General features: G+C 39.1%; 2 protein-coding genes across 2 annotated transcripts in view; both read right to left on the bottom strand.

The window, feature by feature from the left end:
• Positions 1 to 43: 43 nt before the first annotated feature.
• The window catches only part of LOC113509840 (calsenilin), a 162,130-nt gene continuing 142,736 nt past the window's right edge, over positions 44 to 19,437 (bottom strand). The window contains exons 7-9 of the mRNA XM_052899418.1: positions 6,202 to 6,275; positions 5,041 to 5,253; positions 44 to 4,353 (exon numbers count right to left, since the gene is read on the bottom strand). Coding sequence (XP_052755378.1) covers positions 4,243 to 4,353; positions 5,041 to 5,253; positions 6,202 to 6,275 — 398 coding nt within the window. The 3' untranslated portion in view covers positions 44 to 4,242. The remainder of the gene's footprint in view (positions 4,354 to 5,040; positions 5,254 to 6,201; positions 6,276 to 19,437) is intronic.
• Positions 7,676 to 10,168, bottom strand: LOC113509582 (small ubiquitin-related modifier 3). The gene is made up of 3 exons (XM_026892927.3): positions 9,975 to 10,168; positions 9,710 to 9,826; positions 7,676 to 8,228 (listed from the first exon to the last, which is right to left on the bottom strand). Exons 1-3 carry the CDS (start codon positions 9,990 to 9,992, stop codon positions 8,088 to 8,090), a joined length of 276 nt encoding a protein of 91 aa, XP_026748728.1. The 5' UTR covers positions 9,993 to 10,168; the 3' UTR covers positions 7,676 to 8,087.

The raw sequence follows: 19,437 nt of genomic DNA, 5'->3' as shown, positions 1-19,437 counted from the left end.
ATATATGAAGTAGGAAAATAGGTAATAACAATAAAACACAGGCTCATTTCGTTTATTTATTTTTCTATAAAATACACATACGATTTGTAAATAAACATTTTTAATATTTAAATATCTACAGATTTCGTTAATGAAACAAATAGGTATTAACGGTCTTGGTATATTCCTAAGCACATGGTGCATGTACCAAAATCAGGTAGCCAGACATAATAATTATTGATTGCTAACCGGGAACATTAGTCTTAATGCAATAATTTATACAGTATACACCAATTTTAAAATGATACGCAGTACGTGATGTTTCAAAACATTAAATTGTAACAAAACGTGTAAAATGTGACATTTAATATGAAGGTGTGAAATGATTGATATGTTATTCATTATCTGAACAAATTTAGAGACTGATACTGTTTCCAGTGCGAAAAATATTTAGCAGAAAACGAACTGAATTATTATATGAAATCGCATGCAATGTAACATTTACGTCCTATAGGACAAAACAGCGTAGGTCTACACTACTAACACCAAGTACCTGTAGATTTTAGACTAAATATAACGTGGATCTTACGACCAAATCGGTATCCCGTAATCTAATAGGCCTATTATAATGCTGAACAAATTACCGTAAACACAGTATCCTTTGCATTGCGCAATTAGGTAAAAAGGGCACACATCGATGGAACATTTACAAACTGCCAATAATTTTTTAATAAAAAATAAAACAGCAAAAGTACACTTGTTTATATGGAATTATGTTTGGCACTAAGATAGCTCTTTATTAGTTCTCAACATGCATAGTATACATACATATATCTTGCATACATAATATAATTTTTTTTAGGTTGAATCTTTCATGTAACCGCTCTGTCTGCGCAGTTTGATACATATGTTGTGGACAATTTTAGTTATTACATAATAAAATTTCCTATTATATATATTAATTCCTTTGTTAAACATTTTATATAATATTATGTTGCTTGAAAGCAATAAAATTAAACATATATAATCCAAACATTATATAGGTACATATAAATTATTTCGCATTACTAAAACGATCCGTATATATCAATCTGTCTAACATTTTTTACTACACTTCCATCATAAGACTTATTTCATTACTATCTATGGTAGGTATGTAAATAGAGGAAAAGTTAGATCTGAGTGGTAATTTTAATCTATGATTCGACGACTTTTTGTAATTAAGCTTTATGATTGTGACTTAGGTACTTATCTATCTTGAATCTATGACTGTGCCATCTGCATACGCCGTTAATCTTGGATACGTTATGATATTACAAAATTGAACTAAATTAATATCTTCAATTCTTGAAGTATCTACGTACACTTTCAACGTAATTTTTATGATTTATGCTAATTAATATAGATTTGAAGTAGAAAGTGCAGTCAGTGATCAACTGTAAACGAATCCATTTCTAAATACATCAGCCTCAAAATTATTTATTTTCCGGTGTAAAAACAGTTTACATTAAATACAAATGAGATAGATGCCAGTTTTCTAGTTCTTGTGATATCTCACGCTTAAATGTAACTAGACGGAAATCGCCTGCCTTCGTCTTTCTTTTTCCCATGAAAGAGAACTGATTGTGTATCACTTTCATAACTATTCCAAATTAGGTGTACGTTTAGATTAAAATTACCACTATAATAACGATATCTACTTAATTAAGATACATATTTATCAACATAACATAGGTTCGATCAATTTTCATCCATTGATTACTGATTCTTAATAAACTAACGGCACAATATTAAAATAGCTATTTGTTATTACCTTTGAATATGGAATCAATAACATAATTAGAATTATATGTTTAGGAAGACACATAAATTTCTTATCTATGTAAGCTCGACCAATAATGATGCTTAAAATACAACAAAATATTTCTGGATGAATAAAATTCGTAAGGTCATTTAATTTAAATAGTAAATATTTAGATCTAACATTTTCTTGCCTCGGTAAGATAATTTTGGAAATTGTCTACTTACATTATAGAGAACTTTTGAAACTAGTTCTTTATTTTATGTCATTTATTTATTTATTTTATGTCATCACCTCTTTTAATCACATTTAATTCATCAAAATGTATTTTATAATAAGTGATAATCAACACACCATTTGATTTTTTGTAGATTCATTTTGTCATCTAGTATCTAGTTATTTGGTTCCATTTAACATTTACTATGAAAATATACACATTTAATTCTATATTGTCACCTATTTACAATTATATTTACATAGCTATGATAATGTCTTAAGATATATTTTTATTTGAATAATGAACTTAATCTGGTGTTGAGTCGGTCGGTGAGTTAATAAGGATTAGACAATTTTTTTCATTACAAAAATATCAATATTTCAAATGTTTATAGATGTTTTATTATTTTAAAATTATTGTCAACACGACAAAAATAAAATTAAGGAGTGTCTTTAAAGGTACAACCCGAGCTATAAGGGTAAGATTCAAAATGGCGCCTTATCTGTCTTATCATTGACAGAGATTATTTATTTTACGACTATATTCAAAAACAAATTTGAAAGATAATGCAATTTATTGTGTATCCATCCGTAATGACATGATAATATATACCTAAAGCTGTAAAGTGCGAATAGGTAGAGAGGTGGCGCCATGTTTAATTTCTTTATTCGAGTATGGCAGTGTTTCAATGTATGACGGATATAGTCGATGGTATGCCTGATCAGAACATTTAGGCCTTTTGTAGTCTGTTGAAGACCATGATGTGTACCTATTGTTTATTTGTATGTATATGTAGATACTTGTGGGCGTAGCTAAGAAACGGGCGGCTTGTCAATTTTGTTTTAAAGAGAATTTGTCAAATATTCAAATCTTTAAGTGGTGGCATACCCCCATTCCTCTCTAGGGAAAATTCCTAGCTACTCCAATTCAAATATTGAAATATATTGTTATATTAATAACTTATAAATACAAACGTCTAATTGGTATTACCGCCTTAAATAAATTATTATTCTAAATATTCTATAAAAAATGGCCGGAACGATTTGAAAATGAAGAGTTGGGAAGTTTTGAATTGATAATGTATTTGAAATTGAAGGAAAATAAACAGTTGTGATTGATATAGATGATCAAAATTATACATACATACCTATAGGTAAGTACTTAGTAGAAGACGTCATAGATGTACTCACTAACAGTTTAAAACTAAATCTTAAAAAATTATATCTATGTAAGTATTTATCTATTACTTTGAAGAAATAATATTAATAGTAATATCAAGAATTTTATAGTGTCAGTTTATTTAAAAGTTTCCGACCAAAGGCCGAATTAAAGGTTTCTACTTTTTGAAGTTTACAGTAAGTAGGGTCCTAAGTATGGATGATTTTAATAGATGTAACAACGTATTGTATCATAATAAAAAATAACCTCGTAAGGTTATTTTTTATTATGACTATAAATAACTTCGAAATGATATAATGAAAAAAGAAATACTACTAAAAACCATTATCTATGAGTTCGTTCTTAATAGTGTTTCTTTTTCTTCTCTGAGAGAAAAAGAATAATATAAATAGTTTACATCAGTTTACCAGCAAACTAGATATTTTTATCGTAAAATTTTAAATTGTGAAATTACATGATTCGACTATACAATTTCATACAGAACCATACGATTAGCTAATGATAGAGTAAGAACTAGATTTTACTGAAGCAAAAAGCTAGTTGATGCTAGTGGATGTGGCAAGTTACTACGCGCATAGAGCCCTATTGATAAGGCAATTTACGTAAATTTCATACCTATCTACAAATTCTACTGTTCAATATACATTCCATGAGACTAATTCGTGTTAAATAATATTACTTACACTAACTAATCGACACAGTCATATGAAATCTGACAATAATGCAACACTAAGCAAATAAACAGATTTTACATACTCACATACATACATTGGTCTGATTTTCAACCAAGTAATAGTATGAAGCGCTAATTTATTTTATAAAAAAGACAAACAGTTCAAAACATTTTATCAATGGCACCAATATGGTAACACTGGTTAATGTTTTTAATTTATAATACATATTGCACCCGAATCTCCATTGAATATTATGAAAAGGACCTCAAAAGTATAACGAATATTCGTCTCTCGTAATTTCTTCCAAGGTTTTCTGTGGTGTTATTATATTGTGGCAACTTCAATTGTTACGGAGCGCGACGTGACACAGGGCGCGCACCGTCCGCAGGACGTCAGAAGTTGCTGTCGAAAACACCCATGGATCTGGAGATCTCTTCGTCTCGTAAACAGCAATCAAGGAACTCGTCCAGCGTTAGGACACCATCTCGATTTAAGTCCATTTTCTGGAATAAAATTATTTTAAAGAATCTATTATTGTTTGTGGTGAGATGGCATCTGGCCGATACCAAAACCTATGTGGGTCTATTTAAATTTCCAGCCAATTTCAAGATACGGCAATAGACAAAAATGAATACAAGACACGGCATGCTCACTCCAACCGCTTTCGATTCAAATAGGTTATGTTTGCTACAACAACATTCAATTCAACAACATTCCATTAAGGTGAACTATCTCCACAACGGGAACAGTCAACAAATCCTATCAGTCATGAGGAAATCAAACTATTCCTCAGATTTGATAACAAGCATGCATGGCGTAGCTTAAGTCGATGTGTTTTTTAGTTCGAATTTTCGTTTTATTTTTTAAAATACTGATATCACTTTATAGAAAGTAAACTGAACATTTTGCATAAGTGATAAAAGAGAAATTCTTGGAATTTTTGCGATGAAAAGCGGTAATCGTAATTTATGTATATACCTAGAAGCGACAAACTGTAACGCCCGTATATATTCTTTCTTTCAGGTGTTATGTATCTATACTAAGGAATTCCATTGGCATATTTATAACACCTTACAACTGAAATACAATACAATTACTACATAGCAGAAATAGATAGAGATATGCAGACATTTGGGGTGTTTGTGGCTATTCTTTATATACTAATACAGTATTACTATTCATTTGTATACCTGAAATAGCCTCTCAACTTTGTCGCGTACAACTTCATCGTCGACCATCGGTTCCACGATCTTGCCCATGAGGTCATATATAGCGCCCACTATTTCCGTCATTTCCTCTTTCGTGATGCAGCCGTCCCCGTTTATGTCGTACAGGGAGAAAGTCCACCGAAGTTTCTCTTCTAATGTTCCTCTCGAAAGGATCGATAAGCCGGTTACAAATTCCTGAAAAATATTGCACAGTTTATAAAGTATATGCCATTGTTGTTTGATATATACCAGAGGGAGACTTTGTACAAAAGTCGATTGCTTGGGTACCTCTGTCCCATTCGTGTTTCTACCGTGAAGTAGTTGTCTTTGCATGGCTGTGTTTCGGTTTGAAGGGTGGGATATGGCGTGAATTTATAGGGTACAGAGGAATAACATCTGAGTCCTCAGGAATGGCAACGCATGGGGGGTATCATGAGCGAAACAGTATACTCTGTTATGTCCATGGTACTGCTCATGTCTATAGGCAACGGTTACCACATTCCGTCTGGTGGACCGTCAGCTTGTTTGCTATTCTAAATTGCATAAAAAAACTAATTTATCTATGTATATGTTTAATCACTGGTTCTGTCACTGTATGGAGTAGGTGATGGGTGGAAGTTATATATGAAGGATGGAGATTCTTCACTCCCACTTTATCTATATTCCGCAAAAGTCTTGCTTTGCCTAATGTTCCGCAGAATAAATTATAATTGGCGGTAGGACGAATTAAAATATTTAAAAGCGTCGGCTGGTCGCAGTAGTAGAAAAGAATGAGTATATTAACTCACAATGAACTCGTTCCATTGTGGGCATTTTCTCGGAAAGTATGTTTCTTAAGATGATGAGGTACGTATCTATAAAATGATCTTAATATATAAAATCAATGGCGTCTAAATATATGTGAATGCATAGAGGGATAATGTTTTAAAGTATGCAAACATTACAATTATGTAGCTATTAATTACATAATTAGGGTACTTTTATTACAATATTCGTAATTCCCACAAGCACAACCGCCAAATACAGATGGTCAAATTAAATTATAAGCTCTTTGCTGTACCCTTACAGGGTTTGTTTAGATTTAATTTCTAGTGCGTTATTACCCATATGTGAGCTAAAAACAATAGATACGACTTTACCTACCTCAAAACTTAACAGGCCACTTCTATCTTGGTCCAACGTGTTGAAAACGTAATGTGCATATTGGGCGGTATTTGCTGAGAAAAAATAAATTACATATAGTAATTATATATATATATATATATATATATATATATATATATATATATATATATATATATATATATATATATATATATATATATATGATCTAAGGATGGGCAGTATCTCTATGTGGGGCAACTAGTGACAAAACCCCCCCTCCAATAGAAGGAGGCTCAGCACTGGACAGTTGAAGGCTGATATGATGATAATTATATATATGAAGCAACATTTAAGTATCTAGATAGGGGGAAAGGGATTATTAGTAATGGGGATTTACCAGCTTCATAATTAATTACTATACCCTATCGGCTCGATCTCCACGTGGTTCCTCCTTGAAACCATCGTGGTTAATTCTTGTGGAATTTATTACGATGGGCTAATTGACTTGCTTTCATTCTCACCTATCATCCCTTACTGGTTCCCTTCCAGCATATACTGATAACGCAGGCGGGGTTACCATTTCATTAAAAAAAGAGTATTTAGATACTACCTACCTATTGGTAATCTATGTATGCTGAATGTATGTAAAATTATCTACACAAATTTGAAACGTTTAACGCAGTACCTTTATGTTATCTGTGGTGATGTAAATTAATACCTACCTATTACAAATCGTTATGCAATCAGGTATCTAGATATCTACATAAAGAGAAATGACGTCATCAGCTATTTATACTAGATTGGAAGTTCAATATATATCAAAATTATATTGATGAAAAGCTTAATATCTCAATTTTTTAAATATTTTACATCTAATGTCCAATCGACTTCAAAAAAGAAGGTCCTCAATTTGGTTGTATTCTATAGTTACCTTATAACTCCGTCTTTTATAAACTGATTTGGAAAATTCGTTTTATCTGAAAGGATATTTTCAGATCTGAGACTATCACAGAAAATTAAAAGTAAAATAGGTTTTTAAGAAATAGATGTCCTTTAGATAAAAAAAAATATATATATTACATTTATAGGATGTAAGGCGACGAAACTATTATTTGTCAGTCATGAAAAGATTTATTTTATAAGTACATCTTTATAAATATATTTTATTTTAGAAGTGAAAAATAATTAATTGTGAAACAGCAGATGGATTATTTTGTAAGTTGCCTAGGAAATTGAAGGCATGCTGGCATAGATGCTAAATATATACATTACTATTGGTACGTATTTACAATCTCCTCAAGTTTTGAGTTATCCAGGTATTATTGACCTTTGTTTTGGATGCATCATGTACACAAATAAAAAATTTTGGGTTACGCATGATGCATTACTTAATACAAAACAGGACAAAGGCAAAGTGTAAGAAAGCACCTAACACCTTTATTTCACAAGTTGGTTACAAATTACCTACAGAAATGTAATAAATTTTTATTATATGGAAAAAATAAAACAACTATTATATTACCATTACATTTATTTTAGTTGCTATTACAGACCTTGATAACTTGAATGGACCGCGAGTCCAATAAATTATAGTTACCACATATAGAAATGAAAAATACCTTAATATACCAGTGTTTAAAAAATACTGGCTGATTCTGTAAAATGTCAACTAATTATCACAATGGAATATTTGCTCCAAAGTTACTAAGACATTTGGTTTACCTTAAATTTCTTGATTACAATGAAATTTCCAATTTGTACAATGTTCAGGGAACAATATTCTGCAGACAATGTATATTTTGGAAATTCCATTAACATCCTTGCGATAAAAATGTTACATTATAATTAACTTAATGTTAAAGTTTTGAGATGGGCACACCACAGCGGTCTTCACATAGGGATCGGACAGTTCCTTAAGATATAAGTTACACTAGAGGCGCTCCACCAGTCTGCTGCTGATAAACCTCTATTGTATCACCCTCTTCCATTTCCAGCGATGTAGGTGTATCATTTTCATTAATAGGCTGGCCGTCAAACCTGAACCGGACTACTTGCATTGAAAGACCCTGAAAGTAAACAATAAATATTGTTAAACTGTAAAATTAATTGCTAATAGTTTCTATAATATTTATAAGGGCTGTGCTGAGATGAGTAAGCCATCTTTTTCATATAATGATTTTTAAACATGTACTTCTTATCAACTAGGGTTACTTTACTTCCCAAAGAGGGTTGACATCAAGCAGGCGACCGGTCATAAAACTAAAAGCCAAATATTTTTGTAATATGGATAAAAACATATTACGCTGATCCCAAATAATAATAGGGATATGGATAGTAAATCTTCATTTGATACAAGATAAATTTCGGTTAGAAAAAGTTTCTGTCCTTGTATGGCAATATAGATAAATACAAAAAAAATTTAACAATTTGCAAGATTAATTAATTAATATAAAGATAATTATTTTACGAGTTTATATTATTTGTAGATAATGATGTTACTTTTGAAATGATATAAAAAATATTCAAATTATGACTAAGTTATTGATAAATAAAAAATAATAATACATTTGTTATCACAATTTAAATTGACCAAATGATGAGCCAAACTGTTTAGTCAACACATCTATCCATACTATATAAAAAATTTTTAAATCTGTTTTTTTTTTCCTGGCTGAATAAATTCTGTTAACATTTGATATCTTGACATTTGTGGATTGATATGGGTCAACTTTAAAAACATTAGAAAGTAGTAATTCTATGCAGACACAAATAAATCCTGTCTAATAAACTTATTCTAAAAAGTTTTTTTGATCAAAATTCATCATTCTATACATGAATTGAATGAAATTTACAATACAGATAGATCACATTTTAGTTCAATCGTCCCAGTTAATTTTTGATGAATTCATCACAATGATGCGAACTGTGATATACATTCATCCTCTTCTATTACTCTTCACTGGTAAAGCACCAGTGAAGGGTATAAATAGGTCAAGGCCTTGTGTTATATTAACAGTTCCAGTGGAAATGGGGTATGACTCCATCTGCTACAGTACACTTAGAGTTGTACATTCCTTTATTATTCATAAAAAATATGTCAATCGCTATAGCATTCCATTATGAACAACAATGAAAATATGTATACACAATTATACTTTACATTTTAATTTTACATGAAAAAAGTCAATATTATAAAATTACATTATTACAAATCAAGCAACAATTAACACTTATTTTGCTATGCAATTTGACTATTGTTTTAAAGCATTAGTTCTAAGGGCATTAGTGTTAAAAAATATAAATAATGAAGTAATGTGACAACTGTTTTTGACTATCATAGTTGTTGCAAGGTTTGTTTTTGTTATTATTAATGTGTTGGTAGAAGTATTTTAAAATAAAATTATGGATATATTATTATTTTGCTTATAGTTTCTATGGAAAATCTACCAATAGCTATGAGTTTGTGAAAATAGAACAATGGCGATGTGTATGGAGATATTTTTTATTACTTTATTTAGTTTGGTAAATAGTAAAAAATCATACTTACTGCTCTGTCACAGTAGGCATTCATCAGCTTCCTGAGAGGTGTGTGTTTCTTAATTTTGAATTGGACAATAGCATTATCTTGACCTAATACTTTTAAGTTGATGTGTTCACTTTCTCCCTGCAAAAATCAAGTTAAATATGAAACACTGAATCACTATAGCTAACCACCACTGCAACAAATATTCGAATAACCACATTTTACACAGAACGCCATGTCGGTGGAACTGTGATTGTTTGTAACTCTGATAATATAGATTTTTACGTACCTTTTTCTCATCAGACATTTTGAGAGAAATGTATTTTTGTAAACTAAAAACACAATTAGAGAAATGTCTAGGACAATATAAAATTAATTATAGAAAAGACGCTATAATGACAGATTCGCGATCCGGTAGCGTGGTAATGGCGTCCGATCGCGGCTTGGAAGGAAAGAGCTCAATGTTGCCAACCGATGCGCAGATGTTAACGGCGCAAATGGCGCGCTTCGGCGCACAGCAGACATTTACTGTGCGTTTGTGGGGACTGTTTTATTTTATTACGAGATTGTAATACTTTATTTTCTATTATAAAAAATATTATTTAAATTATATGCTATTAAAATGTAATGAAGACGACTTAGAAATATTGGTATTAGAGGACCCGCTACTCTCAATATTAGTTTATTTTGATATTATCGATATTGTAAGAATCAATGTAAAAAAATTTTAAGATAATTTAGAACTACTTTAATAGATAGGTGCTCGTCATATGTCGAAAAACTATAATTTAATTTTTTTTAAAATAACTGATGGGTATAAAAACAATGACTTATATTCACATATATTAGTCCAGTATAAAAGATAATATAGGTAAATATATTTAGAAACAATAAATAATGATTATTATTTTTAATATTACTTGATATCCTACATGGTTACCAACTTTACAAATATTTTTTAAACGTCACAAATTACACATAGATATCGATAATATACCGGATTTGATTAGTGCTATACTTAATATCGATATAATGACTTTTCTTTACACGCAGTATTATAAAACATAATTAAAATTTGTCTGTAATCTTTCTTATTGCTAGCTAAATTATATAATTTTGTCAGTTACATTTTATTTTACGTAATTTCTATTCAATACCTTTTATGTAGTTGTTTTTTTATTATAATTACTAATAAAATTGCAATTTAATATTTTAAAAGTTTGTTGTCTTGGATGACTTGCAGTTTCCGAGTTAGATACATTTTTTTTTGTTTCACAGGCCTGGATTCTAGTAAATTTGTAAGTTAACTCTTTTTTAAATAGGATGAATGTTTTCATATTCGTTGTACAATTTATATAAATTCTACGCTCTATTTTTGTTTTCTTACAGTAAATTCTTATATGTAATTTGTAAATAATGTATGTATTTTGAAATATCTTTTTCTTTTTGAGAATTATATGATATGCATAACAGTTAAAAAAAAAAGATTTATGTGTAAATAATTTTTTACTTTACTTTCTTAAATTATAATATTTTTAGATATTTCCTCCGATACATAAATGGATCGTAAGTTAAGTTGGCTCGAATAATATTTTACAATATAAAAAGTGTACGAGTATGAGTATATTAAAAGATTCATAAACTTACACAAAGAAATATAATAAGGTACCAAATTTATTTTTAACTTTCAGTAATTAGTTATGTCACTCTCATTTATTTTTTTCGGGTTTAATGCAACCTTTTATTGAAATAACACCAAAACTTTATTACGTTCGTGATTTTTATTACACTTTTTACTTATTACCAAGAGTGAGAAAACAAAACGCAGTCAAAGCTCATGTTTCTCGCCTACATAAATTTTGCAATGTATTAAAATTTTATATTTTTTTTTGGATATTCAGGCAAAGAAACTTTACGTAGATCTTGATATTACATTTTGCAGTCGATAGAATTTTGCTTATCCCGTATTTGTAATGTTGAAACCACTTTTCTTTCTTAGTGTATCAAAATGCTTGAAACATAATTTATCGTAAATCTTAAAGTACATATTATTAGGCAATTATAAATCAATTAAACATTGCATATGATAAAAACAATTACACAAAAGTTATCCCGGAAAATTTAAACTACACTACAAATATTGTAAATGATTGTAAAAATGTTAGATGATTGTCACTCGATCATGTTTATACTTACTATGGCTAAACGAGTTTAAATGAAAAGAGAGATTACTAACTAAGTTATCAATATGTAATTTTTATATTAATTAACTTACAAACCGCTGGCGCGAATTTTATAAAAATGTACTTAATTTTATATACGTATCTATTTATTATATGAACATGAAGTATTATCAGAGTAATATTTTACAATCTTATATTATTATCAATACATTATTACAATTATTTTATTTAAAATATATCAATGAATAAATAAGTTGGGTAAAAATAAAATATTGAAATAATATGTCGTAGCGTGGTTGCCGAAAATAAAAAACACGTCGAACCACAGGGTATGGACAGTCAGGCATATATTTTTTTTCGCAAGTGTACTTTATGGGCAATGATCGTTTGTTTTCACACGGGTGTAGCCAATGATATTACAGTATGTGTCGTGAATTTTAGATTTGTGGCCAGCCAGTGCGTTGCGTTGCGCCGATAAAGTCCCAGAGCCAGTTGCAAATAATCTGTATCCGACCCCAATAAAAGATTGAATTAAATTTTACTAACATGGTAGGTACTGCATAAAAATTCTATGACAATGACTATAATAATATTAATTCAGGATGAAATCGAAATTACTAGCATCTGATTAAGGAACGGTTTATGAAACTGGACACTAGTTCAATTTAGAATATTTTCCTAAAGGTTCCAAGCAAAAAAAAAAGAGTCTTCCATATAGGGACGATATACTTTTAATAGAATGTGTGAACGGTGTGGACTGCCGTTCGGTGAGCGTGGACTGTAGGGGCGTTGGTTCAGGCTGGAGTGAAACACAGGGATTACTATTCTGAAGCCTCCGGTACCGTCTGAAGAGAGTATTTTTTCTTCTTGTCCTATTTCTTCTCGAGTGTAGTGTGTCGCTGCCCGGAAGCGAATGCCGCTCGACGGGAGGCGGCCTATCTTTATACCCGCCCGCTCGCACGATAATGTTTCCAACTCGCGATAGCGATCTGTGCGAGCGGGACGGGGCGAAAATGAACGAGACGCGTGTCTCTTCAGATCGGTACTCTATAGCGTCTATTTATTTATTTTATTTCAATTTACAATTTCTTAATTCTATTTATTGTTACAATTTCTATTCGTAGGTAATAACGACAACACGCAAAGGAATACTTTATTTAACTTACACTATCTTAAATCTATGTAAATCTATATAAAATAACAGAATACAGAAACGATTAACTAGGGACTTAACAACTATAAATTACGATATATACAAATAATGTCGCGAACATAATCTCCCGCCGCAGCTCTCGTAGCTGGAGTTAACTCGTGTTCGCGTCGCTCGATGTCGATGTGGGCAGTATGATCAGCTTCTTAGTGGGTCGCCGTAGGATGCCCTTGTTCGTCCGCACGTCGACTGCTCGGATCTCGCCGTCTGGTCCAGGGTAGGTCGCCACCACCACGCCTCGCGGCCACGTGTTGCGAGGCAAGGTCCCATCAGCTATCAGGACCAGGTCGTCCATTTTGATGGCTCCGTGTGTAGCTCGGGGCTCCCGCCGGTGTTGCAACTCGGGTAGGTACTCCTTCACCCACCGGTTCCAGAAGCAGTCAGCTAGCCTCTGGCTGGCACGCCACTCCTTGTGTCCCGCCGCGTCGCTCTCTGTGAAGCTGCCTGGCAGTGGGACGCGCGATGGACCGCCCAATATGAAGTGATTGGGGGTTAGGGCGCTGTCGTCGTCTGCCGATGTTGACACGTGGGTTAGCGGTCGACTATTGAGGGTGTGCTCGACCTCGACCAGCAGAGTGTGGAGGACTTCTTCCTTGGGCGCCCGCTCGTTCAACGTAGCGGCTAGTGCGGTCTTCACGCTACGCACCAGCCGTTCCCACGCACCTCCCATGAAGGGTGCGCTCGGGGGAATGTAGCGCCACCGGATGAAATGAACTGATGACTCTTCTTGGATGGCTTCCTCGGCTGCTTTCTTCAGTTCGACGTCAGCACCTTTGAGGTTGGTGCCTTGGTCGGACCATAATTCCGTGGGACACCCTCTGCGGCTTATGAAGCGCCGCAGGGCCATTATGGCGGAGTCCGTGCTGAGGCTGCCGGCGATTTCTAGGTGGACTGCGCGCGTCGTTAGGCAGGTGAAGAGCACTCCGTATCGTTTCTGGTGAGTGCGGCCCACTGTCACGGTCATAGGCCCGAAGTAGTCTAGGCCGGTGAACGTGAACGGTCGTTGATGATGCGCCAGCCTGCTCTGTGGATGGTTGCCCGTTGACGGCTGCGCCGGTCTTGCTCTTCGTAGGCGGCACAGCTGACACCTCTTCAGTTCACTGCGGACGGCGTGTCGTAGGCGCAACACCCACAAGTGTTGTCGCACCTCGTTCGTGGTGATCTCGAAGCCGCCGTGGTGAAGTTTCCGATGCACCCATGCGATGTATAGGCGCACCCAGGCGTGGTTTCCGTCGACGATGGGGGCTCTCGTTGCTCGGCTGACAGATCGGCGGCGGCTGCTATTCTCGATCGAAGTCGCAGAATGTCGTCGTTGTCTATGACGACTGACAGCTGTATGAGTCGACTGGATGACGGCAGCTGTTTTCTATGTTTCACTGCTGCGATTTCGTTGCCGAACGCCTCTTGTTGTATCGCGCGAATCCATAGCCGTCGCGCGCGATCTAGGTAGTGTGTGTCTATGGGGATGAAACACACAGATGGACTATTGCTGTTCTTGATTTTCATCTTCGTCTTCTCTCTATCGACTTTCTTCGTGCGGGTCCAAGTGGGGTCGGCGCTCTCTTTCTTCTTGTTTCTCTTTCGGATGGCGGTGCAGCGTTGACTGGTCGGTCGCAGGAGGTCGATGAACTGCAACACTCGTGCTGAACTGCGAACAAGTTTCAACCAATTAGAAAAACGTGACGGATCGGGTAATGCTATAGACAACTGCGTCGCGTTCTGTAGCTTGTGTACGCGTTCTTCTCCCGTTTCCGCTTGACTATCGTCGCTCGTACTATCTTCACGCGGCCACTGCTCTTCGGGGAGGTACAGGAAGTCCGGCCCACGGAACCATCTATGCTGCGAGCCGAAGTCCGTCGGTGGGTCGCGTGTGGCGTCGTCTGCTACGTTGTGCCGCGTCGGTATCCATCTCCACTCGTTCGTCTTCGTTTCTTCGACGATCTCGGCGACTCTATGCGCGACGAACGGCTTGTATGCGCGAGGACCGGTGCGTAGCCATGCGAGCACGGTGCGTGAGTCCGACCAGTATACTCGGCGAGCGGGCTTCAGGTCGTGTTCTTCGACTGCCGTGCGCGATAGGCGACACCCGAGGACGGCCGCTTGCAGCTCCAGTCGCGGTATCGTGGTCACCTTGCTGAGTGGGGCCACTCGTCCCTTTGCCGCGATCAGCGACACGTGGACCTCGCCGGTCGCGCTTACGGCCCGCCAGTACACGGCACAGGCGTACGCGTCCGAGCTGGCGTCGACGAATGTATGCAGCTCCGCTGTATCGGCCGTGGCTACCTCCGGGTAGCACCGCGGCACCTCCAGCGCGGACAGCCGTCGCACGTGGTCCATCCAGCTCCGCCAGGCGTCCGCTTCCCGTGGTTGCAGCTCGGTGTCCCAGTCGATACCGGTACGCCACGTCTCCTGCAATATCTTCTTCGCCTGTATGGTGATGGGAGTGGCGAGGCCCAGTGGATCGAACAGTGACATGATCGCTCGTAGCGCTTCCCTCTTCGTCGGCGTCTGTTCCCCGCTGGCTATCTGTGGCGGAAGCTTGTGTCCGTTGAAGTTGAAGCCTAAGGTGTCTTCAGAAGGTCGCCATACCATCCCCAGTATCTTCTCCGCGTCGAGTTGTACCACGCTGTCCCCGCCGGTGTCGGAGAACGCGGCGCGCACTTGATGCGAGTTCGACGCCCACCGTTGGAGATAGTAGTTGGCTCGACCGTGGATCTGTGCGACCTGTCTTGAGACGCGTACGGCTTGCTCTTCCGTGTCGAAGCTGGCGAGGTAGTCGTCGACGTAGTGGTTCATGACCACCGCCGTTGCTGCCTCCGGGAACTCTTCCTTGTACTGTTCTGCGTTCTTGTTCTTGACGTAGATTGCTGTACACGGTGACGATGTTGCGCCGAATATGACACTCTTCATCCTATATTCCACAGGTGGACCCTCTCGTCGATCTCCTCGCCACAGGAACCGTTGCATGTCCCTATCTTCTTCCCGTATGGTGACCCGCATGAACATGTCCTTTATGTCCGCCGCGACTGCCACCCGTCGTTGCCGGAACCGCATGAGGACCCCCGGTAGCGATTGAAGTAAGTCGGGGCCCGGCAGCAGCATGTCGTTCAAACTGATGCCCTTCGTCTTGGCTGCTGCGTCGTGCACGATCCGCAGTTTCCCCGGTTTCTGCGGGTTGATGACGGCGAAGTGTGGCAGGTACCACACCCGTTGGGAACTCCGTGGCGGGGCGACTTCAGCATACCCGTTCTTGAGTAGTGTGTCCATTTGCTGTTCATATCTCTTCTTGATTTCTTCATTCTTGTCGAGTTTCCTTTCGACCAGTTGGAGACGTCGCATTGCCGATTCGTAGTTGTCCGGCGGCACAGGGTCGTCCTTCTTCCATAATAACCCCGTCTCGTATCCTCCCGCCGGTAACGGACGAGTTTTCTCCTCTAAAATGCGTAGGGCGCGACGTTCCTCTTCATTGTAAGACCTCTTCGGTGCGATTCCCAGCGATTCGAGCGCGAAATGTTGCTTCATCATTTCTTCCATCGATTGTTCCTCTTCATGTGTCGTCACTATGTGGCTGATTCTGTGCACCTGCTGTCTTGTCCTGCCGCGACTCGTACCGTGCAGTACCCATCCCAGGTCGGTGAGTGATGCGACCGGCTGCGTGTCGGATCCTCTTCTGACTTCGTGGGCCAGCAGTAGGTGCCAGTTGTCTTGCCCCAGCAGTACCGTCGGTTTGCCCTCTTCGTAGACCAATTCCCTCTCTATGTCCCGCAGATGTGGACAGCCCTTGATGACGCTGCGTGGTACCGACTGCGGTGATAACTGCAGTCTGTCCATCGTCCGTGCCCCCACTGTGTATTCTTGTGAATTCCGCCCGCGGATCTTGAAGTGAACACGCGTCGATTGAGCTGCGTTGATCCGCGCCCCGGCCACACCTTCCATGTAGAATGGTGCGGGGGGACCCGTAGCACCGATTCGCTCCGCCACCGTCGTCTCGATGATGGTGCAAGTCGACCCGTCGTCCAGTAGCGCGTAGGTGTCGCACGTTCCCGTGGGACCGGTGACTCGTATCGGCAGGATCTTCAGGAACGCGATCTTGTCGTTTTCCCTTGCCGATGCGGTGACTGCGGCGGACTTGTCCTCGACGACGTGTGTTGTTACTTCATTCTCCGGCTGTTGTCGCGTGGTGTGCAGCAGAGGGTGATGAGTCTGCGTGCACTCATCTACTCCACATCTCTTGTTCTTGCAGGCGTGGCGAAATCTTCTTACTTTGAGGCAACGGAAACACAGCCTATGAGTCTTCGCTAACTCCCATCTCGCCGATGTGTCTGCTTCCTTCATCGTCTTGCAGTCCGATGGAGCGTGTCCCTCTCGTCGACACATCGGGCACGGTGGTGTAGCGGGTTTCTCCTGCGTCGTGTATGTCTTCGCCGTCTTCCTAGGAGCGGACTCCCGCCGGTCTTCGGACGGTATCTCCTCGGCGGGGGCGAAGTTTCCACATCGTGCGGCGGTCCTTTGCAGGAACTGAGAGAGTGTTATGAGGTCCGGTTGTCCCTCCGGTTGGTCGTTGGCGAAATCGTAGTACTTGAAGCGTAGTACCGACGGCATCTTCTCTGTGACGTTTCTCACTATTTCTTCGTTGTATAGGTAGTGACTCTTGTTCAGCGCTCGTATCGTGGCGACGACGTTCTGCACCTTGCTTGCGAAGAGGCAGACGTCTCTTGCGTTGTCCGAGAGTCGTGGTAGCGCGCGGAGTTTGTTCAGTTCGGCTGTGACGAGTGCTCCAGGGCGGCCGAACCTCGCGGCTAACATCTTCATTACTTCTTCTGCGGTCGTAGACCCGACGAATAGGGAGCGTGCCGCGTCCTTTGCGGCCCCCTTCAAGCTTCTGCGCAGTCTTGCTAGGTTCTCTTGTTCTGTGAGTTGACTTGCGCTCTCTTCATAGGCCATCTTCCATGGTAACCACTCGCTCGACGATCCATTGAAGACTGGCAACTCGGTGACTCTTGACGCTGTGGAGGGCAGTATGTTGCGAGCGGCCATCTGCATGGCGATCGCAAACTCGTTACAATCGATGCCCACCTTCAGCACCGGTTCTTCTTTCTTCATCGACTGCATCGCTGCTGCTATCGTAGGCATGGCGGCATGTGGGTCAACGTGGCGTGCGTGGTCCCGGTGAAGTGCGTCGCTGCTCGGCTGTGGCGGCGGCGCTCTCGAATCCTCTTCAACGGGTCTCGATGGGACGAACCCCTGACGCTTGCCGGTGACTTCTTCTATCTCTGGTACATGCGGCTCCATCGTGAGTGCTAGCGTGCTTCGATGAACCCAATCCGACGTTCGTTCTCTTCTGACGGTAGCGTCGTCGTCTTCTACTTCCTCGTCGTCCTCTGATTCGGCTTCCAGGGCGGCGACACGTGCGGCGGCCAATTCCACCTCCTTTCGAAGTAGCTCCTCCCGTGCCTTGGCCAGAGCCTTCTTCTTCTGCGAGGCCGTGGTGCGAACCGTGCGTGCCGTGCCGTGCTTCGGTTCCTTCTTCCTTGCTGTCTCCTCTGTCGTTCCTGTGGCTTCGGTAGTCTCCGTGGCTCCTGTGGTCGTCGTATCGCCGGACGTGTTCGTAGTCGATGTGGTGGCGGCGGTAGACGACGTGGCAGCGACAGAAGGCATTCTGACAGCCGCAGACGACGTGGTGGCAGCAACGGACGGCGTGGCAGCGACGGACAGTGTTCCGGCGGCCGTAGTCGACGTGGTGGCGGCGGACGTTGTGGCTTCGGTGACGGCGATTTTTTGTTGCGACGACTTCATGTTTCTCGTAGTCGGCATTTCAGCGATCCGGCTTCAGAATGGTCTTCCTCCAGCGATCCGGCTTCTCGATGTACCAACGGTGTTCCTCCAGCAATCCGGCTCGAAGGACCACGATGAACGGTGTGGACTGCCGTTCGGTGAGCGTGGACTGTAGGGGCGTTGGTTCAGGCTGGAGTGAAACACAGGGATTACTATTCTGAAGCCTCCGGTACCGTCTGAAGAGAGTATTTTTTCTTCTTGTCCTATTTCTTCTCGAGTGTAGTGTGTCGCTGCCCGGAAGCGAATGCCGCTCGACGGGAGGCGGCCTATCTTTATACCCGCCCGCTCGCACGATAATGTTTCCAACTCGCGATAGCGATCTGTGCGAGCGGGACGGGGCGAAAATGAACGAGACGCGTGTCTCTTCAGATCGGTACTCTATAGCGTCTATTTATTTATTTTATTTCAATTTACAATTTCTTAATTCTATTTATTGTTACAATTTCTATTCGTAGGTAATAACGACAACACGCAAAGGAATACTTTATTTAACTTACACTATCTTAAATCTATGTAAATCTATA

This window comes from Galleria mellonella, unplaced genomic scaffold (assembly GCF_026898425.1).
Source record: "Galleria mellonella isolate WM207_F2 unplaced genomic scaffold, CSIRO_AGI_GalMel_v1 utg57, whole genome shotgun sequence".
NCBI lineage: Eukaryota > Metazoa > Arthropoda > Insecta > Lepidoptera > Pyralidae > Galleria > Galleria mellonella.
This window is presented reverse-complemented; position numbering and strand designations above follow the sequence as displayed.